The sequence below is a fragment of the Herpailurus yagouaroundi genome, unplaced genomic scaffold, assembly GCF_014898765.1.
Source record: "Herpailurus yagouaroundi ecotype Mexico unplaced genomic scaffold, PumYag 28, whole genome shotgun sequence".
Lineage (NCBI taxonomy): Eukaryota > Metazoa > Chordata > Mammalia > Carnivora > Felidae > Herpailurus > Herpailurus yagouaroundi.
In genome coordinates, this window is record NW_024412376.1 from 46,385,897 (window position 1) to 46,406,966 (window position 21,070).

General features: G+C 36.6%; 1 protein-coding gene across 7 annotated transcripts in view; it reads left to right on the forward strand.

Moving 5' to 3' along the window:
* INPP4B (inositol polyphosphate-4-phosphatase type II B) overlaps window positions 1-21,070 on the forward strand; it is a 789,997-nt gene that overhangs the window by 433,539 nt on the left and 335,388 nt on the right. For all 7 annotated transcript variants that reach the window (XM_040473200.1, XM_040473128.1, XM_040473146.1 and 4 more), the window contains 2 exons: window positions 7,793-7,911; window positions 9,944-10,060. In XM_040473200.1, coding sequence (XP_040329134.1) covers window positions 7,793-7,911; window positions 9,944-10,060 — 236 coding nt within the window. The remainder of the gene's footprint in view (window positions 1-7,792; window positions 7,912-9,943; window positions 10,061-21,070) is intronic.

The following is a 21,070-nucleotide window of genomic DNA, read 5'->3' on the forward strand; positions in this document are numbered from 1 at the left end:
TCCTCCCCATGGCATTAGGCTCCTCCTTTCCTCATGTCTTATTTGGATACTATTACTGGAATATTGAGAGTCTTAAAATTCTTGTTACAAAGCTAAATCACCATTGAGCATGCAGAGGAACAGACAAAGCAGAATGACGTTACTGGGGAAAAATCAGACTACTGAATACTCTCTGCTATTGGTAAGAAACAAATAAATAAGTAACAGGCTTCATTCTCGAGCCACATGTTATGATCTACAAATCTGACTGACGAGTAAAAATCACCATATAGATATGGAATTTAGTGGAACTATGAGGCAGCAACAAGCATGGTATTGTTCTGGACATGTGCTAACACAAGCAAAGTTTATTTTCAATGCCACTTGACACATGGTTAGTATGTAGTACATTGTGTTTCCCTCCACTCCCATCTTGTCTGCATGCTTCATGTATTATCTTAAGTGAGAAAAACCTTAAAATTTATATGTTATTAGTATTTTATTGTGGTAGTATAGGAGCAAAAAATATAGCATTATTTCAATAAGTCTAAAAAATTCTTGCATTAGGATGGCTTTTTTTTCCTGTGTGTATGTGTATGTGTGTGTGTGTGGGTGGGTGGGTGGCTGGGTGTGCGTGTGTGTGTGTGCGCGCGTGCATGCACGTGTGTGTTGATTTTTTGGGTTTATTTCTTTACTTCCAACCTTAAACCTGAACTGCTGTTTACCCCTGACCTTCTAACAATCTAAAATTAATACTGTTGGTTCATGTCATGTAGATATTCTTATCACCCTTGAAAAGTCAGGCAGGCCTTGATTTTGCATTTGGGACTTTTTTTTTTTTTTTTTTTTTTGATACATTGCCTTGAAAGACAAACTAAACCAAAAAGGAAAAAAAAGTGCCAACTTTTATACATTTTTTACTTTTCCAACAAATATTGCTTATGTTGACAGTTAAGCATGGTTCACGTACTCTTCAGGGAAGTATGTGTTAATTAAAATCCCCCCCCATAATGGTTAAGGGGGAGATAACACCTTTTTGTTTTATCCCTATAAGGAGTTAAAAACAGTTACTTAACAGAAGGAAGAGCTGCAGTGGGTTCAGAGAGAGGTATTCCTGACCCTAATAGTTGTAAGTCTTATAAATATGCAGTGACAACTTCAACAACCTCATCTTTCAGAATGATGGGAAAAACATGTGTTAGAGGAAATATGAGAGGGCAGGAAAGAGAACAAAAAGGGATAAGACCAAATGAGAAAGATTACAGAAATTACACTTGATTAGGTGAAAGTACACTAAAATGAACAGGATGACAAGATATAATGCTAGAGTCAATGAATTAAAGACGCTTAAAAGATTCTACAAAGAATACTGAATGTACATAGAATGTATAAATTAATAACCATAAATCAGTCAGTATGATATAGAGCCACATTTTTCTAAGAAGTAGCCTTAGGAAAATATTTATTAGTGAATACAGAATATCCTGACTACTCAGGAAATTCTGTGTGGATATTATTATGAAGCAGCGCCACTGTGCATTCTGCCATTTTACTGCATACAATTGAATTATCATGGATTGCAGTGCCCTGGAAATGGGGCAGTGTTGTCTTCTGAATCCAGTCAGGGGATCTGAACTGTATCCTACACTTCAGAAAATTGCTTTCTTAACATTCCAGAGAGAAAGGGAGAATAAAGAACAGAAAGGAAGAAGAGACTAAAAACAGGGAAGTATGTTATACATATTATACTGGCAAAGCAATAAAAAGAGGAGTTATGATGCTTTTTATGTATTATATACATTTTTTAACGTATGTTACAAATTTAGATAATTTAAATTTAATCACTGGTATATAATGGTAACTGGGAAAACATATAATGGAGTACAGTAATTTTCTGGACTGGAAACATAACCCAAATTGGCATATCAATTGATTAGTGGCATCTAATTTTCTGGAATACGAGGAGAAAGATATATATGTGACATTTTAAGAAACCTGACCAAATAAGAATTTGAGAAGTAAATAAAACACTGTATTCTAGGCCTCAAGAGTCTTTCCCACAGCCTTTGGGGAAGTGGCTGATTCTCTTAGCCATAGTAAGATAAGAATGGTGCTATTGAGGGGGCCTAGAAGCCAGATGGTTATTTCTCTAAAGCCCTGTTTGTACAAGGCTGCTTTTCTATTCAGGATACCCCATCCTCTGTGCCCCGGCATTTTTTGCCCTTGAGTGGCATGGATTTATCTCTTCCATTTTCACTATGAAGGGTCTGTAGAGGGTACAATCATTAAGATTTCAACAGAGGAGGAGGTACGCTTCTATTAGGCTATATTGGGTTCTAACTACAACATTTACTTTTAATTGCAAGAAAAGGAAGAGTTATTAGCAGTCTTCCTTTTTCGATGAAGGAAGTATACAGAGCAGAAGAGCAAGTCTTTCTATAATCTGTTGGGGCATCTCAGTTATTAGATAATGCCTCCCTGTTAGCCATCACTCTCTGTATGAAGGAACACTACCTCCCAGCTAAATGCCTACTTATAGGGTGAGTTGACTATTTACATGTAGCTCATTTGCCTGGCAGACAAACAAATAAGGCTTTCTGTTATTTTTGGTTGTTATTTGGAAGTTCCTAATCATAGGTAAAATTAACAAGTGTAAGTGTCCACATCTGATTTCACAGAAGACAGCATATTAATGATACCTATGATTTTGGAAATTAACAAATAATCCAGTAAAAGGTTTTAAACATTTTTATTTATCTATATGAAAACAAGAGAATACCAAAAAATCACAGCTATAAATTTAACAAAATTCTTTTACTGAAGAACCATATGGTTATACCAAATTAGGACCAACCTGGAATATCTCAAACATATAACTACTATAAGAATATTGGATAGATAAAATCCATTTTTGCATCAATGCATAATTATATTCATAATAATAATAATATAATGTGCCTAGCATTCTATAGACATTGCTTCCTATAATCTTTAGAGCAAATCTATGAAATGTGTCCTTTTAAGTCCACTCTACAGATTAGAAAATAGAGACTCAAAGAGATAATTTATCCAAAGTAACATAACTCCTTAGACTAGATCCAGGTTTCAAATAGTTTTATCTCCAGTGAAAAAATCATTCCTGTGTGTTCTATATATTATACTGTGTGGTTTCTCCTCTAAGCCTAACTTTCTTTTTGCTAATGTAAGAACAGAAAATAGAGATGTGGAAATTCTTGTCAAAGTCCCCTGCCCCTGCCTCCTTTGCTTGTGGCCATTGCTTTGTTCTGGAGGAAAGAGGATAAACTTTGTTAGATGCCAGTAACACTGAATGGCAAGAAGAGAGATGAAATGGAGTGAAGCAAGAAAAATGATCTGACTTCAAAGAAGAAAGAGTTCTTAAGGGGAAAGGGGTAGATGCTTGAAGTCGACTGTGAATTCACACTGCCCTGTGGCTCATGCTACTGCTCTCATGAAAGCCTGTGGCAGGCACCTTTGCTTATTTGTGGACTCCATATATGATGCAGGTCTTAGAATGTTAGGATTTGGCCAATGCTGCTGAATTCGAAGGCACTTGAACCAACAGTTGTGTTCTGCTTCAGATGATTATTGCTGGGATCGAACTCTCTGATAGAAGAGTCAAGAGACAGTTTTAGGCTTCCAGCTAAAATTGGCTAGAATCATGGAAAGGCTCTATGGATTCAAGAGACTTGACATGATTTAGAAATGATGGCTGAATGAAACAAAAACTGTTATGTTGTAAAAACTGTATTTCTGGGTAGAGAGAATATTTAATTTAACAAGAACTCTGAAGACCCCTGACCCCCTTAGCTCCTGGAACCTCAAATATTAGAACTAAGGAGAAAAAGATGATTTGTGCTGTCTTCCTAAGAATTCAAGTAGTAGCTTTGAGCATCTAGACCATAGGTTAGAAACTTCTGGTCCTTAGGCCAAATCAGTCACAGATGTATTTGTTGTATGGTTCTTATAACTTTAGCCTACACAGTGACTGGGATTTCAAGCTCTGGACAGATCCTCAAATCAAGCAACAGTGGGCTTTCATTTCTTTGGGCAATGAATTTGAATAGAGGTTCCCTCTGCTAACACAGCATAGGCTTTCCAGTTTGCTCAGTGCCCAGCCCTCCCCTGAGATATTGATGTTGCATTTATTTTTTATCCTTACACTTCTACCGAGGATTCCCTACCATAGAGTGAGGGCTGTGTGACTCCTTTACAAATCTGAGCAGGAGACGCGGGTCTCATTCAAAACACTGGCAATAGAAAGTGAACCCTCAAGTTGCTAGTTACTGTAACAAAGTTGACAGAAAAAAAATAGTAGCTCAAAACTATTTTATTTTTGTAAAGAAAAGTTTAAAATTATAAGCTTTTTTTAAACAAAAGACTCATTACTTCTATATTGCAGTTTTTTCCCTTTTTGGTAAAAAATAAAACAAGTCTATTCAATGGACACAAGCACCTCTGAATCCCAACCTATTAGCATCTTGTGTATTTAAACTCTTCTGGACTTTGGGAATACTTTTAAATAGCGCAGTCCAAAACAAAACCAGTAAAAAGGAAGAAATAATTCCTTTATATATAATTATATATATAATCATTCATATATATATGTCTATATATAGACATATATATAGATATATATATACATATATATATGAATGATTGCAGAGAGACATTAATTAACTATGCATTTGACTCAATAAATTCTTAAATAAAATAAAACAGAACAACAGAAGCAAAACCTAATGTACTCTGTTAATCTTATGAGTTGAGGAAGGCCATGTAGGCAGATCAGAGTTTTGTTTGGGTAATGGGTTGTGGCAAGTATATCTGGAAGATTGACAGAGTTTTTAGGCTTCTTTATTGGCTATCACATAATTCCTATGCAGGTTAGACTTTATAGTGACCAAATGAGTGATATCTCCATGAAGAAATCCAAGCACTCATCATTTATCACCCGTTCAGTGGGACAGTTTCAGGATATATAGATCCATGGCGTGTATGGGTTTCATGATATGAAATACAGTGACTCACCTACTGGATTGTATTTACAAACAAATATTGGACATGGTGACAGCTTTAAGGAGCTATCTGAATATGACTGAGTCAATAAAAAATATTTTACACAATAATAAAACACTAAATATTGGTAAATGTTGATATATATTGGTAAATATTAGTATAATGATATTGATAAACTTTATGTAGAAAAGTCCATTCATAAACAAGGCATTAGCCTTTCTCAGTTAGATGCCAAGAGACAGGTAAACAGATGAAGAAATAAAGTGTTCAAGAGTTTGTGACTTAATGTCACATAACTAGTAAACAAGGTATCTAGGAATACAGCTCAGGAATTCTGACTGATCTTAGGGTCTTTCCATGATATCTTACAGCCTAAGTATTAGGGAACAGGAAGTCTTCTGGGGTTTTGGGAAGAAAAGAGATATGTACTGCCCAAGGTATGACTTTAGTTATTGTTTTTTGTGCTTGTTTTAAGATATGGAATATAAAGGAATACAAAGTGCCATTATTGTTGTTTTTACTTCTTCAGTATTGGGATATCTGCAAATTGGGTTGGAGAGAACACTTCAGTTTAATGAAGACTTTGTCTGTTTTTATTAGGAGTGAGTCTGAGAGTTTCTCTCATAAAAGAGAGAATAGCAGCTTGCTTCTGGGAAATAATCACAGCCCACCACTGATAAGAAATCTGAAAAGGAGTAACTCATTTTGAGCAAACGTGTCATAAGCTCATAAGGTAGAGATGAGGCTGCAGGCAGAAAGAGGGCAAGATGCATTTGTTTGAAGCAAACGAACTTCAGCTTTAAAATCCAAGACAGGTATAGTCAACATCAGTAGCTGGAGAGAAAGCTGAACACCCTGAGCATATAACCAAGCAAATGAGTTATGAAGTTAAACAGATTCGTAAGGCAAGTAGAGGAAATGATCAAAGTAACACCAAAGAACAGGAAAGTTTAAATCTAGCTTTTTTTTTTTTTTTCCTTCCGGAGCTATGTTGACATTGAAACCTCACATCAGTGTTTCCTAAAACTGCAGATCTCTTGGGTGGGACAGTAAAGAATTATGGGAGCGGGTCTTCCAAAGGTAGGTGCCATTTGTGCAGGAGAGGAATTCAGTACAGCAAGAAAAGAAATGGAACTAATGGGGAAAGATGTAAACAAAGCACCAGTGTTCTACTAATGTAAATGTGAGCACTTAATATTCCTAAGCCTCTAGTTTGCAATATGTAAAACTGAAATAGTAAGTCCAAGTTCTGTTTTGAGAAATAAAAAGATAATTAGCAAAATACCTCAAAAACAGGGAGGGCTAAATTGTAGCTATTACTTTTTCCATACATGATTTCCTAAGCTCTCCTGTATTGATAGAGGCATTTAAAGAGAGGTGGTTTAAGTAAGGAAAAATCATGACAAAATACCATACACGAACAAAAGGATCTCAAAGTCTGGCAGGAAGAATTATGGAGGTAAATATTTTGCCCAGCATTGCCGAGCTTTTAGAATTGGGTGAAAACCAGGCCTGTTTGGTTCCAAATCTCTATCCCATTCTGCTTCTATAAATGAGATGATCTGTAAGCCACTGGAAGATGCTAATTACATTTATAATTTCCTCTGCTTTCAAGTTTTGGATTTAAGCCATAGTACCTGTGTCCCAGTGGATGAAGGTCCTGTAAATTGCCGCGGTGACACAACATAGCTTAAATGCACCCATCCTCCTGTCCCTTCTTGTACCAGTCAGCACCTGTCAGAAGTGTGGGGTAAGGATGGTATAGAGCCCAGCACACAGTCATCATGGATCTAGAACCCAGTTTCCCCCAGCTCGCCTTAGGCCTTCAGCTGAGCATAACTTGAACCCCTTCTGGAGAGGAGCCTTTGCATCATATTTAGCCACCCAAAGGCAGGTAGTAAAACTACTATTTCAGAGCCAGGAGAGAAAGCACTGGGACAGATGTTGGACATGCTGCAAAGGAATGCAGTTTTGATTTTCCCTCAGTATTGTGGGAATGATATGTGGGAGGAGAAGATATTCAGGTAAATATGGTATGGTGATGAAAGTCTGTAATATGAGCCTGGTGTCTCAAAGGAAAGCTATTAGTTTGTGGCCCCTGGGCAAAAATTAACCCATCCTTATTCCATATTTCTGCCTCCCAGACTTGGCTGGTATCCCAGACAGAGGGCATTTTTAACCCCTCCTCTGCCTCTGGCTTGTGGCTTGCGTGCTGCTTTGGTACTGTAGCCTCTCTTCCCAGTTTCTGTCACTGTGTATGATTGTAGGAGGCCAGCTCTAGCCAATAGACAGGTAAGGACCAAGGGCGCATTGGTACATTTGAACCAATCCAGCCAATGTCAATAAGGAACAGCGTAAAGTTTCCCGGATATAGCCCAACTCAGCTTACTTTGTCTGGGAGTGTGATTTAAAGCCCAGGGTTTAATGACTAATTAAAGTCCCTCAAGTCCCTGAGCTGTGTGTGCACAGTCACACATTAGAGCCGGGATCCCCGGGCAGTCAAGACTAGCAGGAGCGGCAAATGTTGTCAGTGGAAATGAACTCTCAATTCAGCTCTGCAACACGTGACTTCCTATTTCTGTAAGGTACTTCCAAGGGACTTCCTCTGTAAAAAAAAAAAAAAAAAAAAAAAAAAAAAAAAAAAAAAAAAAAATCAGCCTAAGTCCCAGGAGATTTCATTCAGCGCCGTCGCTAAGTTTACTTCCAACTCAGACAGAAGTTTTCCCTGAGACATGGTGTTAGTTACTTTTCTTTCTCTTTCCTCCGTCATTGTCAGCATGCAAGGATCTTGTGGCTCCTGTCCGTGATCGGAAGCTGAATACACTGGTGCAGATCTCAGTAATCCACCCGGCGGAGCAGGGTCTGACAAGATACTCAAGCACGGAAATCGTGGAGGTGAGTGAGCGAGCTGTGTGCCTGCATTTCTCTGCTCTGCTCTCACTCTCTCAGCCTCTTTCTGGATTTAAGCAAACAGCTGAAATAAGTTAGCCCATGGCCTGTAGCTATGCTATGTTACTGTCCTCTGTCATTTGAGAAAGCATACCTGAGGTTATTAAGCATGCATTGGTAACTTACCAGAATAAACAGATGAGAGAAGAACTTGCCTTTTTCATAAAAGACCTTATGTTTCTTTAGTAAATAGAAAGAAAAAAAAAATCCCACGTTGAATCCTTAAATATAGCAACAAGTAGGGAAAAAATATATAGAGATTTTTAAATTAAATGGAATGAATATTTGCTTTTGGGGGAAAAAAGAGAACCATAAAGTACCCAGAGAAGTTAAGCGTTTTTGCCCTTTTCGTTTTTTCCTATGTTCTTCAGTCTGCCCATGGAAACTTTATATTCTCTGCTATTTGTGTGTGTCTTTTTAAAGTAAGATGTTTTTCAAAGAAAGGTAGATGATTAATTTCAGAAACTGTAATGTTTCTAGCTAAAGGGTGTAAATATTACTCATCAGATGAGAGATTTCCTATTTACATTTATTGTTACTAATATACATTCAAAATGTGTTGGGAGGAAACTTGTTATTTTATTGGATCAGATTCAAAAGAGGAAGTGTTTCCCTTTTGATTATTTTGTTCTCATCATGCATATTTCATGAACTTAGTGAATAAGAGATACCTGAATATCTGGGACTAAAGAAAGTATACTTTAAACTCCTTAGCTCTGCGTGATTTTTTTAGACTTGTAAACCCTGTCTGTTTTGCATGAGGAATTTCTCTGCAAGGAACTAAGTAGCCTACCCCAGACCGGGTTTGCTCAATGCTGACCTGTGCCTGGCTGGCGGAATAAATGATTCAGACTGAACTCTACTCATTTCTCTAATGAGAATGACCCAGATCCTGTACGGAATCTTGAATCTGCCCTTTGGAAACTTTAGGTGCCAATGCTGGTATAATTTGTAGTTAATGCTGTGGTTGAATTAACAAAAATAGCCTCATTCATATAGCAAAAACTTGACTAAAATTATAAAGTTGTTTATGCTATGAAAAAAATTTAAGTATTGTTCCAATATAATTATTTTTAAAACATTGCCAACACTTAAAAGAAATTATTTTGACACACTTCAGATGTTTATGTTTGAACATACATAGCTATTGGGGGCTGTTTTTTTCCAACGTGTCTTAACACAGAGCTGAACAAAAAGTAGTATTTGTTGAATACAAAGAGAAAGAATGAATGGATAAATGAATAACTTGAGCTTTCAGAAACTCAGAGATGCCTGGTTTACAGAATTGTAGCAAACATCTCCATGATATTTGGTAATGTGCATATTTAAATATCGATGTCAAATTTAATGTTGGATGTCAGCTCTCTAAAAATGAATTATGAGACATTGAACTATCCTGTGGGGCACATCCTAAACTAGTAATTTTATAGCCCCAAATCCATCATATGAAGTTCCTTTCATTAGTTTTCAAATTGGTTGGAGAAAAAAAAAAAAACCCAGCTGAACATCTCAAAACAAATGGACATTATCAGAGCATGGCTTTCAGCTGAATCATTACAGAAAGGAAGTAAATGGTACTTTATGAGAAAATAGCTTCATTTTACTTTGATCAGTCAATATCTTAGATTTTTGTATACATTTCCTGTGAAATCCATTAAATGTATTCTAGGTGGACTGACAACTGACCCTAAAGGAGAGTTCTGCATATAATGAAAATAAGCTGTTTTTCCAGACTATTAGCAGCTGTGACACTGATGTAGTAGCATTTACTATCAACAGCTATATCAGTATTTGGGGCCCTGGGCCTTCTGTCGCCCATGAGCATCATTTGGCAATTCAGGTCTCTCTTCCAACAGAACTATTTCCTAGAAAAACAAACAGACTCAGACACATTTTCTGTGCTCTCGTGTGTCCCTGCATGCTGCCGGCTGCAGTTGCTGCTTTATTGAATCAAAGTTGTCTGCTGCTGCTGTTACAGGGAACAAGAGACCCACTGTTTTTGACTGGTGTCACATTCCCATCTGAGTATCCCATCTATGAGGAGACCAAAATAAAGCTAACAGTCTATGATGTCAAGGATAAGTCTCATGACACTGTAAGTACTTACACTTCTTTCTTTCTTTGGGAAAAGAAGTTATGCTTTTCCAAACTATTGGGTTTTGGATATAACTGGGCATTTTTCAAAGAGGGTATTTATACTGTGTTTATGCTTGCCTTATGTTTATAGTTTCCTGACGTCTCCCCCCACCCCCTTCCAATTCACTTGGCTTAGTGCCAAACTGGCAATTGGTTAGGAGCAAAAGCTTTCAGAACATATTTTTCTCTTTTTCAGGAAGGCTGGCTTGATCTCTTGGTTTACATTTCTGTTGTTGTTGTAAGGAGTTGCTGAAGGAGTCATATTGTGGGCATAAAGCAAGTAGAAAGGATTAACTTTACATGCTTCAAAACTTTCTAGAGATTGTAATTATTCTAAAACAGGAGATTGATAAAGGGCTCTATTTTCACAATTTCTTCCTGTACATATGAGAGAGAAACTCCCTCTATTTTCCCGAAGTTGTTCCTGGCACTAAAACAAACAAGAAGTACTAGGCAGATGTTTTAAGAGGCCTATTTACGTGAAGGTCATGTAAAGTCCCAATGGTCTTTTGTCGTAAATTCTTCAGTCTTCCCACGGTGTCTGACTTCTCTTCCATGACTGCCAGGTTAGATAGTGAAGTACCAGGCGTTACCTCTAGAGGCCACTCTGAAAATTCCTGGACAGAAGAGAATCCTGTTGGGTAGGTGCTGAGGAAGGGATGACTTCAAAGGAGCCCTCTTCTTTAAATCCCTCAGGTCAGCATGAATTTTTGTCTGTTTTCAAGACAGGGGAGCTACGGCAGTGTTGACGATCAATAGTGAAGCACATGCCAGGAAACACTGAAGGCAGGGAGGCCTTTAGGTACCAGAAGAGTTCCTGTTGAAGCTAAGGGGCACTGCTGGACCTTGGGAATCACACATACCGAGTCTGAGGAAAGCGTCACTTGAAACTTAACCCTCACCTAGGTTATGGTTCAAGTAGATAGTGGGTGGGAGGAGGTGATACAACTGTGCAGGGGAGTAGTAAGCAGGGAAACGATTAGGATGATGGGACGGTAAGCAGCAACTATGGGATTTTATGTTCCTCCAAGCACATGATCAAATTCAGTCCTCCCGGCAGTCCCAAGGCACAGACAGGACAGAATATGGAAAGGACAGAGGTATAGCAACACTATGTTACAGAAATGAATGTTTTCCCTAAACTCTCAAGTTTGTGAAGTCCTTAGAAATATCAGAGTTAGAAATATTAAATACCTAAGGTGCTTCTAGTCCCTTCACTCTCTCTCATTTAAAATGTGCATGGATGTTAATGCTTTAGGGATAATCAGCTTACTCATTAATTATACTTTTTGTTGGCTTCTGTTCTGAAAGCTAATTATTTAAGGTCTTTTAAAGACTTCCTTCCTTGATCAGAGGTGTTATCACATAAAAGTATTGGATGAACTGGGATCCCTGCTGTAAAATACGACTTGTGAAATTTGAACACACTTAAGAAAGGCAAGCGGCTTTCATTTACAAAGAGCTGTTAATTAAGGCATAACCTCTTCCTTAAAATAACTAACAATTGGTTCTGGATATGGAAGTGTAAATAGAAACAGAGTCTATTACTATGCTAATAATCCCCACAGACATATAGTCTTTATCCTGGAAGTTTTTCTCTTGTTTCTTAAGATTTTCTTTGGGTTGGGGGTGGGAGAGGGTAAGAAGAGGAAGCAGGAAGTGGTTTTAAAGTACAATTTGTAATGATGAGCACGTAACAACCTAAAACAATTTAAGATCATAATACTTTTAAGACCTACGAAATGAAAATATGTTTGTGTTTTAGAAAATTAATGAATTATGTGCTTGTATTTAAAAGTAGTTTAAATATTTGATCCTAGTAAATCATTGATCGTGTTAGGCTGGCCCAAAACAATGAGATCTTCTACCAACTGAATACTAACTAGTTGAGTCGGATGACTAAGTTGCTTGCTCTTTCCTATTGAGTTTATCATTACTTGGAGTTCATCACTCAAATAAATTTGTTACTTTGCCATTTCATATTCATTGACATACCTATTTATATTAGATATTTTTAAAGAGAAATGATAACCTTTCATCTGTGCCCTTGATATGGCTATTATCTAACTAGTCATTGTTCTTGTATTCCTCCAAACATTGGACCTAAGATTGATTACCTTAACTTAGTAACTTCAGCAGAAATGCAATTAATCATTATAATGAATGAGAAGAGTCTGTTGATTCAGAATGACTATTGTTTCCTCCTACTACATTCTTCATCCTCCTCATTCACTTCAGCAAATCTTTCACTGTGGCAGATGGATGGATAATGCTTGGCAGGTGGGAAGGTAGGTTATGGTTGGGTGATAGGGTCATTATTAAAATTAGAGTGACTGGGGCGCCTGGGTGGCTCAGTCGCATCCAACTCTTGATCTCCTCTCAGGTCATGATCTCAAGGTTGTGAGATCAAGCCCTGTGTTGGGCCCTGTGCTGAACATGGAGCCTGTTTAGGATTCTCTCTCTTTCTCTCTCTCTGCCCCTTCTCTGCTCACATGCATGCTCTCTCTCTTTCTCTCTGTCTCTCTCAAAATAAATAAATAAACTTAAAAATAAAATAAAAATGAACTTTTAATTAATTTCCTCACCATGAGGAAATTACCTTTTTTCTCAGAATGGGCTCTCTGATATCCAGCTGTTTGGTGGGGACTTCAAAGATTGAAATTGAAGCCCGTGTCCAGCATAGGAGAAGCCAAGTTCTAATCGTGAAGCTCATGTCTTATGAACATATACTGGTTGCCTGCTCTATTTTAAACTTCCTAGAAACTGAAACAACATAGACAAAAGTATTTTTAGCATGTTATTTACAGTGTTTAGCCCTAGGGAATCATGTTGGGAATCTGGGTCTTTCATATGTTACAGAAACAACTCAGAAAAAGGTGAAATTTACATAGGAAAAGAACATCATCATCAAACTTTGTCTTTTTCCACTTCTTCCCATACAACTGATGTTTTGGAAGATACTGAACAAGGCTCTTTCAACACTCAGATAAGGACAGCCATCAATCTGCAAACACATGATTAGGTCACAGAATTGGTTTACTCATGGTAGAAATGTGAATTTCTATATATTTTGCAAGAGCACAAATTGCTTTATTCCTTTTGTTCTTAGAGTAAATGTTTGCTGTATCCCTCAACTTGTTAGATGTTCAGTTTATAGGACAGAGTCCTGTGTCCGTTAGATACTGAACATTTCTCAGGTGAGAATATATGTCCTAAGACATTTTTTACTGCCAGTTACTAGCAATCCTCCATTTGTACCTTTCAGAAAAAGTTACCTTATCAAGATTAGATGTAAGTGTATTGAACTGTATGAGTTATATGTTCAAGGCAGTTCACTTCTAGTGCAGTTACCTATACGGAAGTGTCTAAGTTTTTTGTGTGTGTTTTTCTATGGAAAAGAAAATCATTTACATTTCGTATACTTTGACTTGGCTTGATTTTCTACACTGACTTTTGAGAAGGTTAGGTATAATTATGCTTGTTGAGATTCAAATTCTATAAGCTGGCCTTCTTCTCTATCTTCTATAGAAGGTATAGTACAGCTTTTTCCTTAAAAAGAAATCGCTATTATTGATCACTAAGCATATACCAAACACTATGGTTAATATGTATGGTTTGTCCTTTAGTCTCTAAAAAATTCTTTGAGGGAAGTATTACTGTGTCCATTTCAAAGATGAAAAAATTGAGATTCTAAGCCTTAAGTAGGCCAATTCAAAGATCCTGTCTTTTCTCAAGTGTACGTATGTTGTTAGGATTGCCCTCATTTGCACTCCCACATGATGGTATTTTTATTTCAGCTGGTATTTTAAAAGCAGTCTTTATTTAGGTCTTCAAAACTGATTGAGAAAAAAAAATGTTAATATGTCAATATAGGGGAAAAACATATCCAAATTTTGTAAGCACTTAGATTAAGTGTGTATAACTAATTGCAGATGTCTGAATACATTTTATAATGAAGTGGCCAACTAATCATGAAACAACAGCTACTGTTAGGTGTTGTGAGGTGACTAAGTTTATGTCTTGAACTTTTGCTTTTGTCCACCTGGCCTTGTTTTCTCTTTTCTTTTGTGTGTGCCACGAGGTCTTCTCAACTTGCTGGTTCACTCAGACTTTGTCTTTTGTAACGCTTCTGTCTCCATCATAATATAATTTGCAAGGGGAGTTACTGATTCTGAATCCATAGTATAGAGGTAGTTCAAGGTTTTAAAATATTGCTGCCCTTCAAATAAAACTTCACTTTCTTTCTACGCGTTGATAAATGGTATATATTTACTAAGAGCATATTTATATTTTATTGAAGCATAATTTATATATGATAAAAAGGACAGATATAAAGTTTCAGTTTGATGACTTTGACAGTTGCATATGACCATATAACCTATGCATATTCAAGATACAGAACACTTCCATCATTCCAAAAAGTTCCTTTGTGCCTCATTCTTGTCAATTGCCACCCCACATACTCTGAGGCAACAACTTTCCCATATATATATCACCATAAGTTTGTTTTGCTTGTTGAAATTTATGTGAATAAAATCATATAATATGTGTTCTCTTGTGCCTGGTATCTTCTGTTCAAACACGTTTTTGAGATTCATTTATGTTGCTGAGTGGTATTGTTACTGAATGGCATTATGCTGTACAGACACCACAATTTGTTTATTCATTCTCTTATGGATGGGCATTTAATTACTTGCAGCTTTTGACAACAATGAATAAAGTGTGTATGAACATTTAAGTACATGTATTTGTGTGGGTATTTGTTTTTATTTTGGGAGGTAAATACTGAGGAGTTAAGATTGTTAAATCATAGGGCAGATGTCTGTTTAACTTTTCTAGGAACTGCCAAACTGTTCTTCAAAATTATTGTATGGGTTTATTCTCCTACTCTTAATTCTGTATGACAGTTCCAGTTAACTCCACTAATAATGATATTGTCGATCATTTTCATTTAGCATTCTAGTGGGTATGAAGTGGTATCTTAATGGGTATTAATTTGCGTTTTCCTGATGACTGATTCTTTAAGTACTTTTTCCTATGCTTAGTGGCCATTCAACTTTTCTGTTTGCAAGTTTCTGTTCACGTTTTTTTCCCTTTTTTGAAAAAAAAACGGGTTTTCTTTTTATTGTTGATTTATAAGAACTTTTCATATATGTGGATGTAAGTGGTTTTATGAATATAGGTGTTACAAGGGCCTCTCCTCCCTTTGGCTTACCTTATAATTTTCCTAATGATGTATTTTGTTATTCAGGGATTTTAAATTTTGAGTGAGTTCAGTTCATCAATCTTTTCACTCATAGTGTTTTTTGTGCCCCCAAAGATTATTATGCCTCAGGTCATGAGAGTATTCTCCAGTGTCTTCCTTCAGAATGTTCTATCATTCTAGCCATTACATTGAGGAATGAGATAGGGATCACAGTTATTTTTCCCATGAGGATATCCAGTTATTGCAGCAATTTGTCAAAAATACTTTTTTCTTCATTAAATTTAGTTGGTGTCTTGAATAGAAATTCAGTTGTCTACTGATAGATGCAGGTCTATTTCTCAATGATCTCTTTTCTTCCATTGATCTCTTTATCTAGCATCATGACAATAACACAAAGATTGTAGCTTTATTGTAAGTCCTGCCACCTTTGTGCTTTTTATCAAGATTTTTGTTTTGTTTTGCCTATTCTAGAGCCTTTTAGTTTTTCCACATAAATTTGAAAACAGCTTGTCAATTTCTTCAATTGGGATTGTTGGGATTTTCAACAATCTGTGAATTTTCATTGGGATTTTCATTGGAATTTTGTTGAATGTATATATCATTTTGGAGGGAATGGACGTCTTAACAATACTGAGTCTATTAATCTTTAAATATGCTAGACATATCTATTTATTTACATATTTAAATTTTATCAGGAATACATTTGTGTTCACATCATTTGTGTATGACCATAATATATTTTAAGACTTATTTCTAGGTATATTTGATAGTTTTTCATGATAACATATAAGGTATTTTTTAAAATATAGCTTTAGGGGTGCCTGGATGGCTCAGTCGATTAAGCATCTGACTCTTGATTTCACCTCAGGTCATGATCTCCCGGTTTGTGGGATTGAGCCCACATCAGGTTCTGTGTTGAGAGTCTGGAACCTGCTTGGGATTCTCTCTGTCTCTGCCCCTCCCTCTCATACTCTCTTAAAATAAATAAGTAAACATAAAATATATGTGTGTGTGTATATATATATATATATATATATACACACACACATATAGTTTTAAACTTGTTTGTTAGTATGTAGAAATACAATTACTTTCTGCGTATTGGCCTTGTAACCTACAGTCTTGTTAAATTCACGTATTAGTTCTGAACATTTTTTAAAACTCCATAGGGTTTTATAAATATATAATCATGTTACCTGAGAATAATGAAAAATTTATGTTTTCTTTTCCAGTCAAAGTGCATCTTATCTTTCCTTATTGCACTAGCTAGGTGCAATAGGACTTTCAGTATAATATCAATAGAAGTGGTAACAGTGGAAATCCTGGTTTTGTTTCCAGACTTAGGGAAGAAGTGTTCAGTAATTCGACATTAAATATGATCTTAACTGTAGGCTCTTCATCGATGTCTTTTGTCAGATTGAGGAATTTCTCCCTATCCCTAATTTTCTGTGAGTTTTTATCACGAGTAGTATTGAATTTAGTCCAATGGCTTTTTTTGGTATATATTGAGAGGCTTAAGTGTTTGTCTTACTTATTCTGTTAATGTAGTGAATACATTAATTCATTTCTGTAAGTTAAGCCAACCTTAGATTACTGGAGGCAATTTTTTTTCACTTGGCAGCAATCTCGCCTCTCTCTCAAGCTTCAGCCTAGCACATGGGGAAATTGACCTCTGCTCCTCTGCTTCACATTGGAAAAATCCCTGTGCAGCTCAGTGGTAAAATCTCTCAGCTCTCCTGTACATTGAAATCTCTTCCTTCAGTATGTGATGTCCCATGGGAAGGAGTAGGTGGATGGGCAAAATTCATTCATGCAATGGCTAGGGCTCCTCACAGCTCAAATCTCTCATGCCAGGCAACATGTGCTCATTAAAAGTTTATTACGAGTCCATCTGGTTTCTATGGAAGATCCTCTGCTTCCTGCTGCTCAGCCAGGAATAATACCAGCCATGGGTATGTCTTCCTCCAGGAACAGTCTGTCTTTCCCTGGATTTCATTTCATTTGGTTTATTTACATCCTCAGTTTTCTGATGGGTTTAACAAAAACGGATTTGGTGGTGTATCTGATGTTACTATAGGAGTGGCAGTCTCTTGCAAATTTTTGCATCTTAACCAGAAGTGGAAGTACTATATATTTAAGTTCATTCCTTTAGCATTTATGCTACTCTCTCTATATTTGCATTTCCATCTCCTTTTCCCCTCCTCTGTGGTTTACATATTCAGTGCATTACAATCTATGCTGCTCTTTACGTTGTTTTTCCTTTCCTCTTTTATTCCTGTTTTCTGTGTTACTATCTTCATTCACACAGTAGTTGCTCTATATCATCTGTTCAGGGCTTTTTTTTGTTTATTGTTTTTGTTTGGACTCCCACAATAGAGGAAAGAATATTCAATACTTCCTTACTTTCCCTAAGAAAATAATGTTTGCATGGAGACAGGCCAGCTATTGGACAGTCTTATTTGAAATAAGAAAATGAATTTACTGAAGAAGTAAAGGAGGTTTCTTACAAAACCTTTTGGCCTTAGCAGAGTGGCCGCTTGACTCTGTGAAGTCGCCACATCCTTATTTCATGGAGATTAGCAGAACTGTATTTTGAATATTTTCAAACTGAGCTGTCTACAAATGTGTGTGTTAGAAACATTGTTTAACCTAGCTTAAAACACACACACACACACACACACACACACACACACACACACTAATACCTAGAATTAATTTGCCTTTTTTCCAATTAAAATAGAAATGATGATGGGTCATCTGGGTGGCTCAGTTGGTTAAGCTTATGACTTCAGCCCAGGTCATGATCTCGTAGTTCATGGGTTCAAGCCCCGCGTCGGGCTCTGTGCTGACAGCTCAGAGTCTGGAGCCTACCTCAGATTCTGTGTCTCCCCCTTTTTCTCTGCCCCTCCCCGACTTGTGCCCTCTCTCAAAAATAAATAAATAAACGTTAAAAAATAGAAATGATGACATAAGGTCACTTCCCATTCTCTTTTCAAAGCTGGGAAACTTAATTAATGTTAATCACAAACATAGAGAGCCGTAATTTACCCTGTGTTTCCCAATGAACTCTTATTCTGAGTCTGACTTCCATTGAACATTCAAGAATGCCTTTGAATTTTTTTACTCTCATAAGTTTTGAGCAGTGAGCACTTTTCATTTTAAGCATCATGAAATATCACTGGGAAGAGTGGTTGGGGGAGTTGCAGGGTAATTCTGTTTTGAGCCTTTTGAGTCCACAAACTGGAGTTTAGTCATGTCAGTATAAATCTAATTTGATGGGTGCTTCCCAGAAGTTTTAGGAAGTTCTCTGATCCCTTATCATAAGGGAACAGAAATGTAGGCACTGAGGTTTGACCCAGGAATACAGCCTGTGTACATATGGAGCACCTTAACACCAAAACCTGATGAATGTTAAAAAAATAAAAGCTATACCCAAATTTCAATTAGAAACATAGGTACATAAGTTGTAAGTGAAATAGCATTCAGTAGAATTCATCTGTGTGGAAAAAGAAAAATACATCCTGGAAAGCAAAAATGGCTCAATATCAGAACGTCTATCAACATAATCTATTTTATTAAGTAAAGGAGAAAACTCATTTGATTCTGTCAATGGATGGTAAAGATGCATTTAATAAATCTAGTGGTCATGTCTAATAAAAAATAAACAGATTATATTACAGAAATATAATACAAAACCATCCGAATAAGATAATATAAATGTTCAAACAATGAAGTGCTAAAATCATTTCAATGAGACACCTAATTAACTACTATCATCATTATTATTTAACATCTTCTTGGAGACTATCGAGAATACAATGAGAAAATTATATTACTTATGTGAAATTTGGAAGACAAGAAGCAAAACTATTTATCTATTGATGTGATTAAAATATCCGGAAGTCCCAAGAGACTTTGGAAATAAAAACCAAATATGATTTGGTAAGTTGGTTGGTTATAAGATCAATATATTTAAAAATCAATAGCACCCTTCTTTTATAGCTTACGTTACATAGAAAAGTATAAAATCTTATTAAAGACTGTAAAATAAGGTCTTTACCAATAGGAAAACTTACTTGTGTTAGAAAATAATATAATTACCATCAATCCAAATCAATTTATAAATTTAATGTAATTGCAAATAAAATATTATAAGTATTTTTATGGAGAGGGATTTGGGGGATTGGATAAAGTAATCTTAAAATTTACTTAATCAATATCCAAAGACATTTTTTTTTATTTTTTTTAACGTTTTATTTATTTTTGAGACAGAGAGAGACAGAGCATGAACGGGGGAGGGGCAGAGAGAGAGGGAGACACAGAATCGGAAACAGGCTCCAGGCTCTGAGCCATCAGCCCAGAGCCCGACGCGGGGCTCGAACTCACGGACCGCGAGATCGTGACCTGGCTGAAGTCGGCCGCTTAACCGACTGAGCCACCCAGGCACCCCCAAAGACATTTTTAAAAATAGTAAGATTTGCCTGATCAGGCATTAAAACAAAACATAAAGCTACTGCAGTCAAATCTATGTGGTTTGATCATAGGAATAGACAAATAGAGAAGTGAGACAGAATATCAAATCTAAGAGCAGATTCCAGGAAAGCTGATAATTGACTCTATGAGGTAGATGGTCTAAGTCAGCAGGTAAAGAGTAGATTATTTAATACAAATGGTATTGGTTAAATGACTGTCCATCTGGATGAAAATGATAGTACAGTCATATTATATGTATAAAAATACATTTTACATAGATTAATTAAATGTAGAAACTAAATTGCATTAAAGCTCTTGCAAGATAGTTTAAAAGATATATAATCTAGAGGCAGGAGGTAGGGAAAGTTTTCTTAATAATGGGAGTCCAGGGGCGCCTGGGTGGCTCAGTCAGTTGAGCGTCCGACTTCGGCTCAGGTCACGATCTCGCGGTCCGTGAGTTCGAGCCCCGCATCGGGCTCTGTGCTGACGGCTCAGAGCCTGGAGCCTGTTTCCGATTCTGTGTCTCCCTCTCTCTGACCCTCCCCCGTTCATGCTCTGTCTCTCTCTGTCTCAAAAATAAATAAACGTTAAATTATAAAAAAATAAATAAATAAATTATGGGAGTCCATAAGTTGACATTTAGTCAACAAAAGTTGACATTTGACTATATGGAAATCTACACATTTTACATGAGGATCTATGGCATAGACAAGACAGAAAAAGTAGATATGGAAAACTATATGCAAGTCAAAGATTGGTGGATTAATCCCTATAATATTTAAAAAGTTCTTTCAAGTTTGGAAAAGGATATTTAAAGAGGTTGCCCTCAGAAGAATAAATCTAAATGACCAAGAAACATTTAAAAATGTTCTAACTGTATATTCTTGGAAACACAAAATTAAAATAGCAATGTGCTCATCAATTTTTACTAATAAACTGGCAAAAATTTTAAAGACCATTGCTGGCAGGGATGTGGGAAAAAGTGTACTCTCGTGCACTGTTGATTTAATGTGAAATTTTACAACTTAAAAAAAAACAATATGCCAGCATTTATTAAAATGGAAAATAGGGGCGCCTGGGTGGCGCAGTCAGTTAAGCGTCCGACTTCAGCCAGGTCACGATCTCGCGGTCCGTAAGTTCGAGCCCCGCGTCGGGCTCTGGGCTGATGGCTCAGAGCCTGGAGCCTGTTTCCGATTCTGTGTCTCCCTCTCTCTCTGCCCCTCCCCCGTTCATGCTCTGTCTCTCTCTCTGTCCCAAAAAAATAAATAAACGTTAAAAAAAAATTAAAAA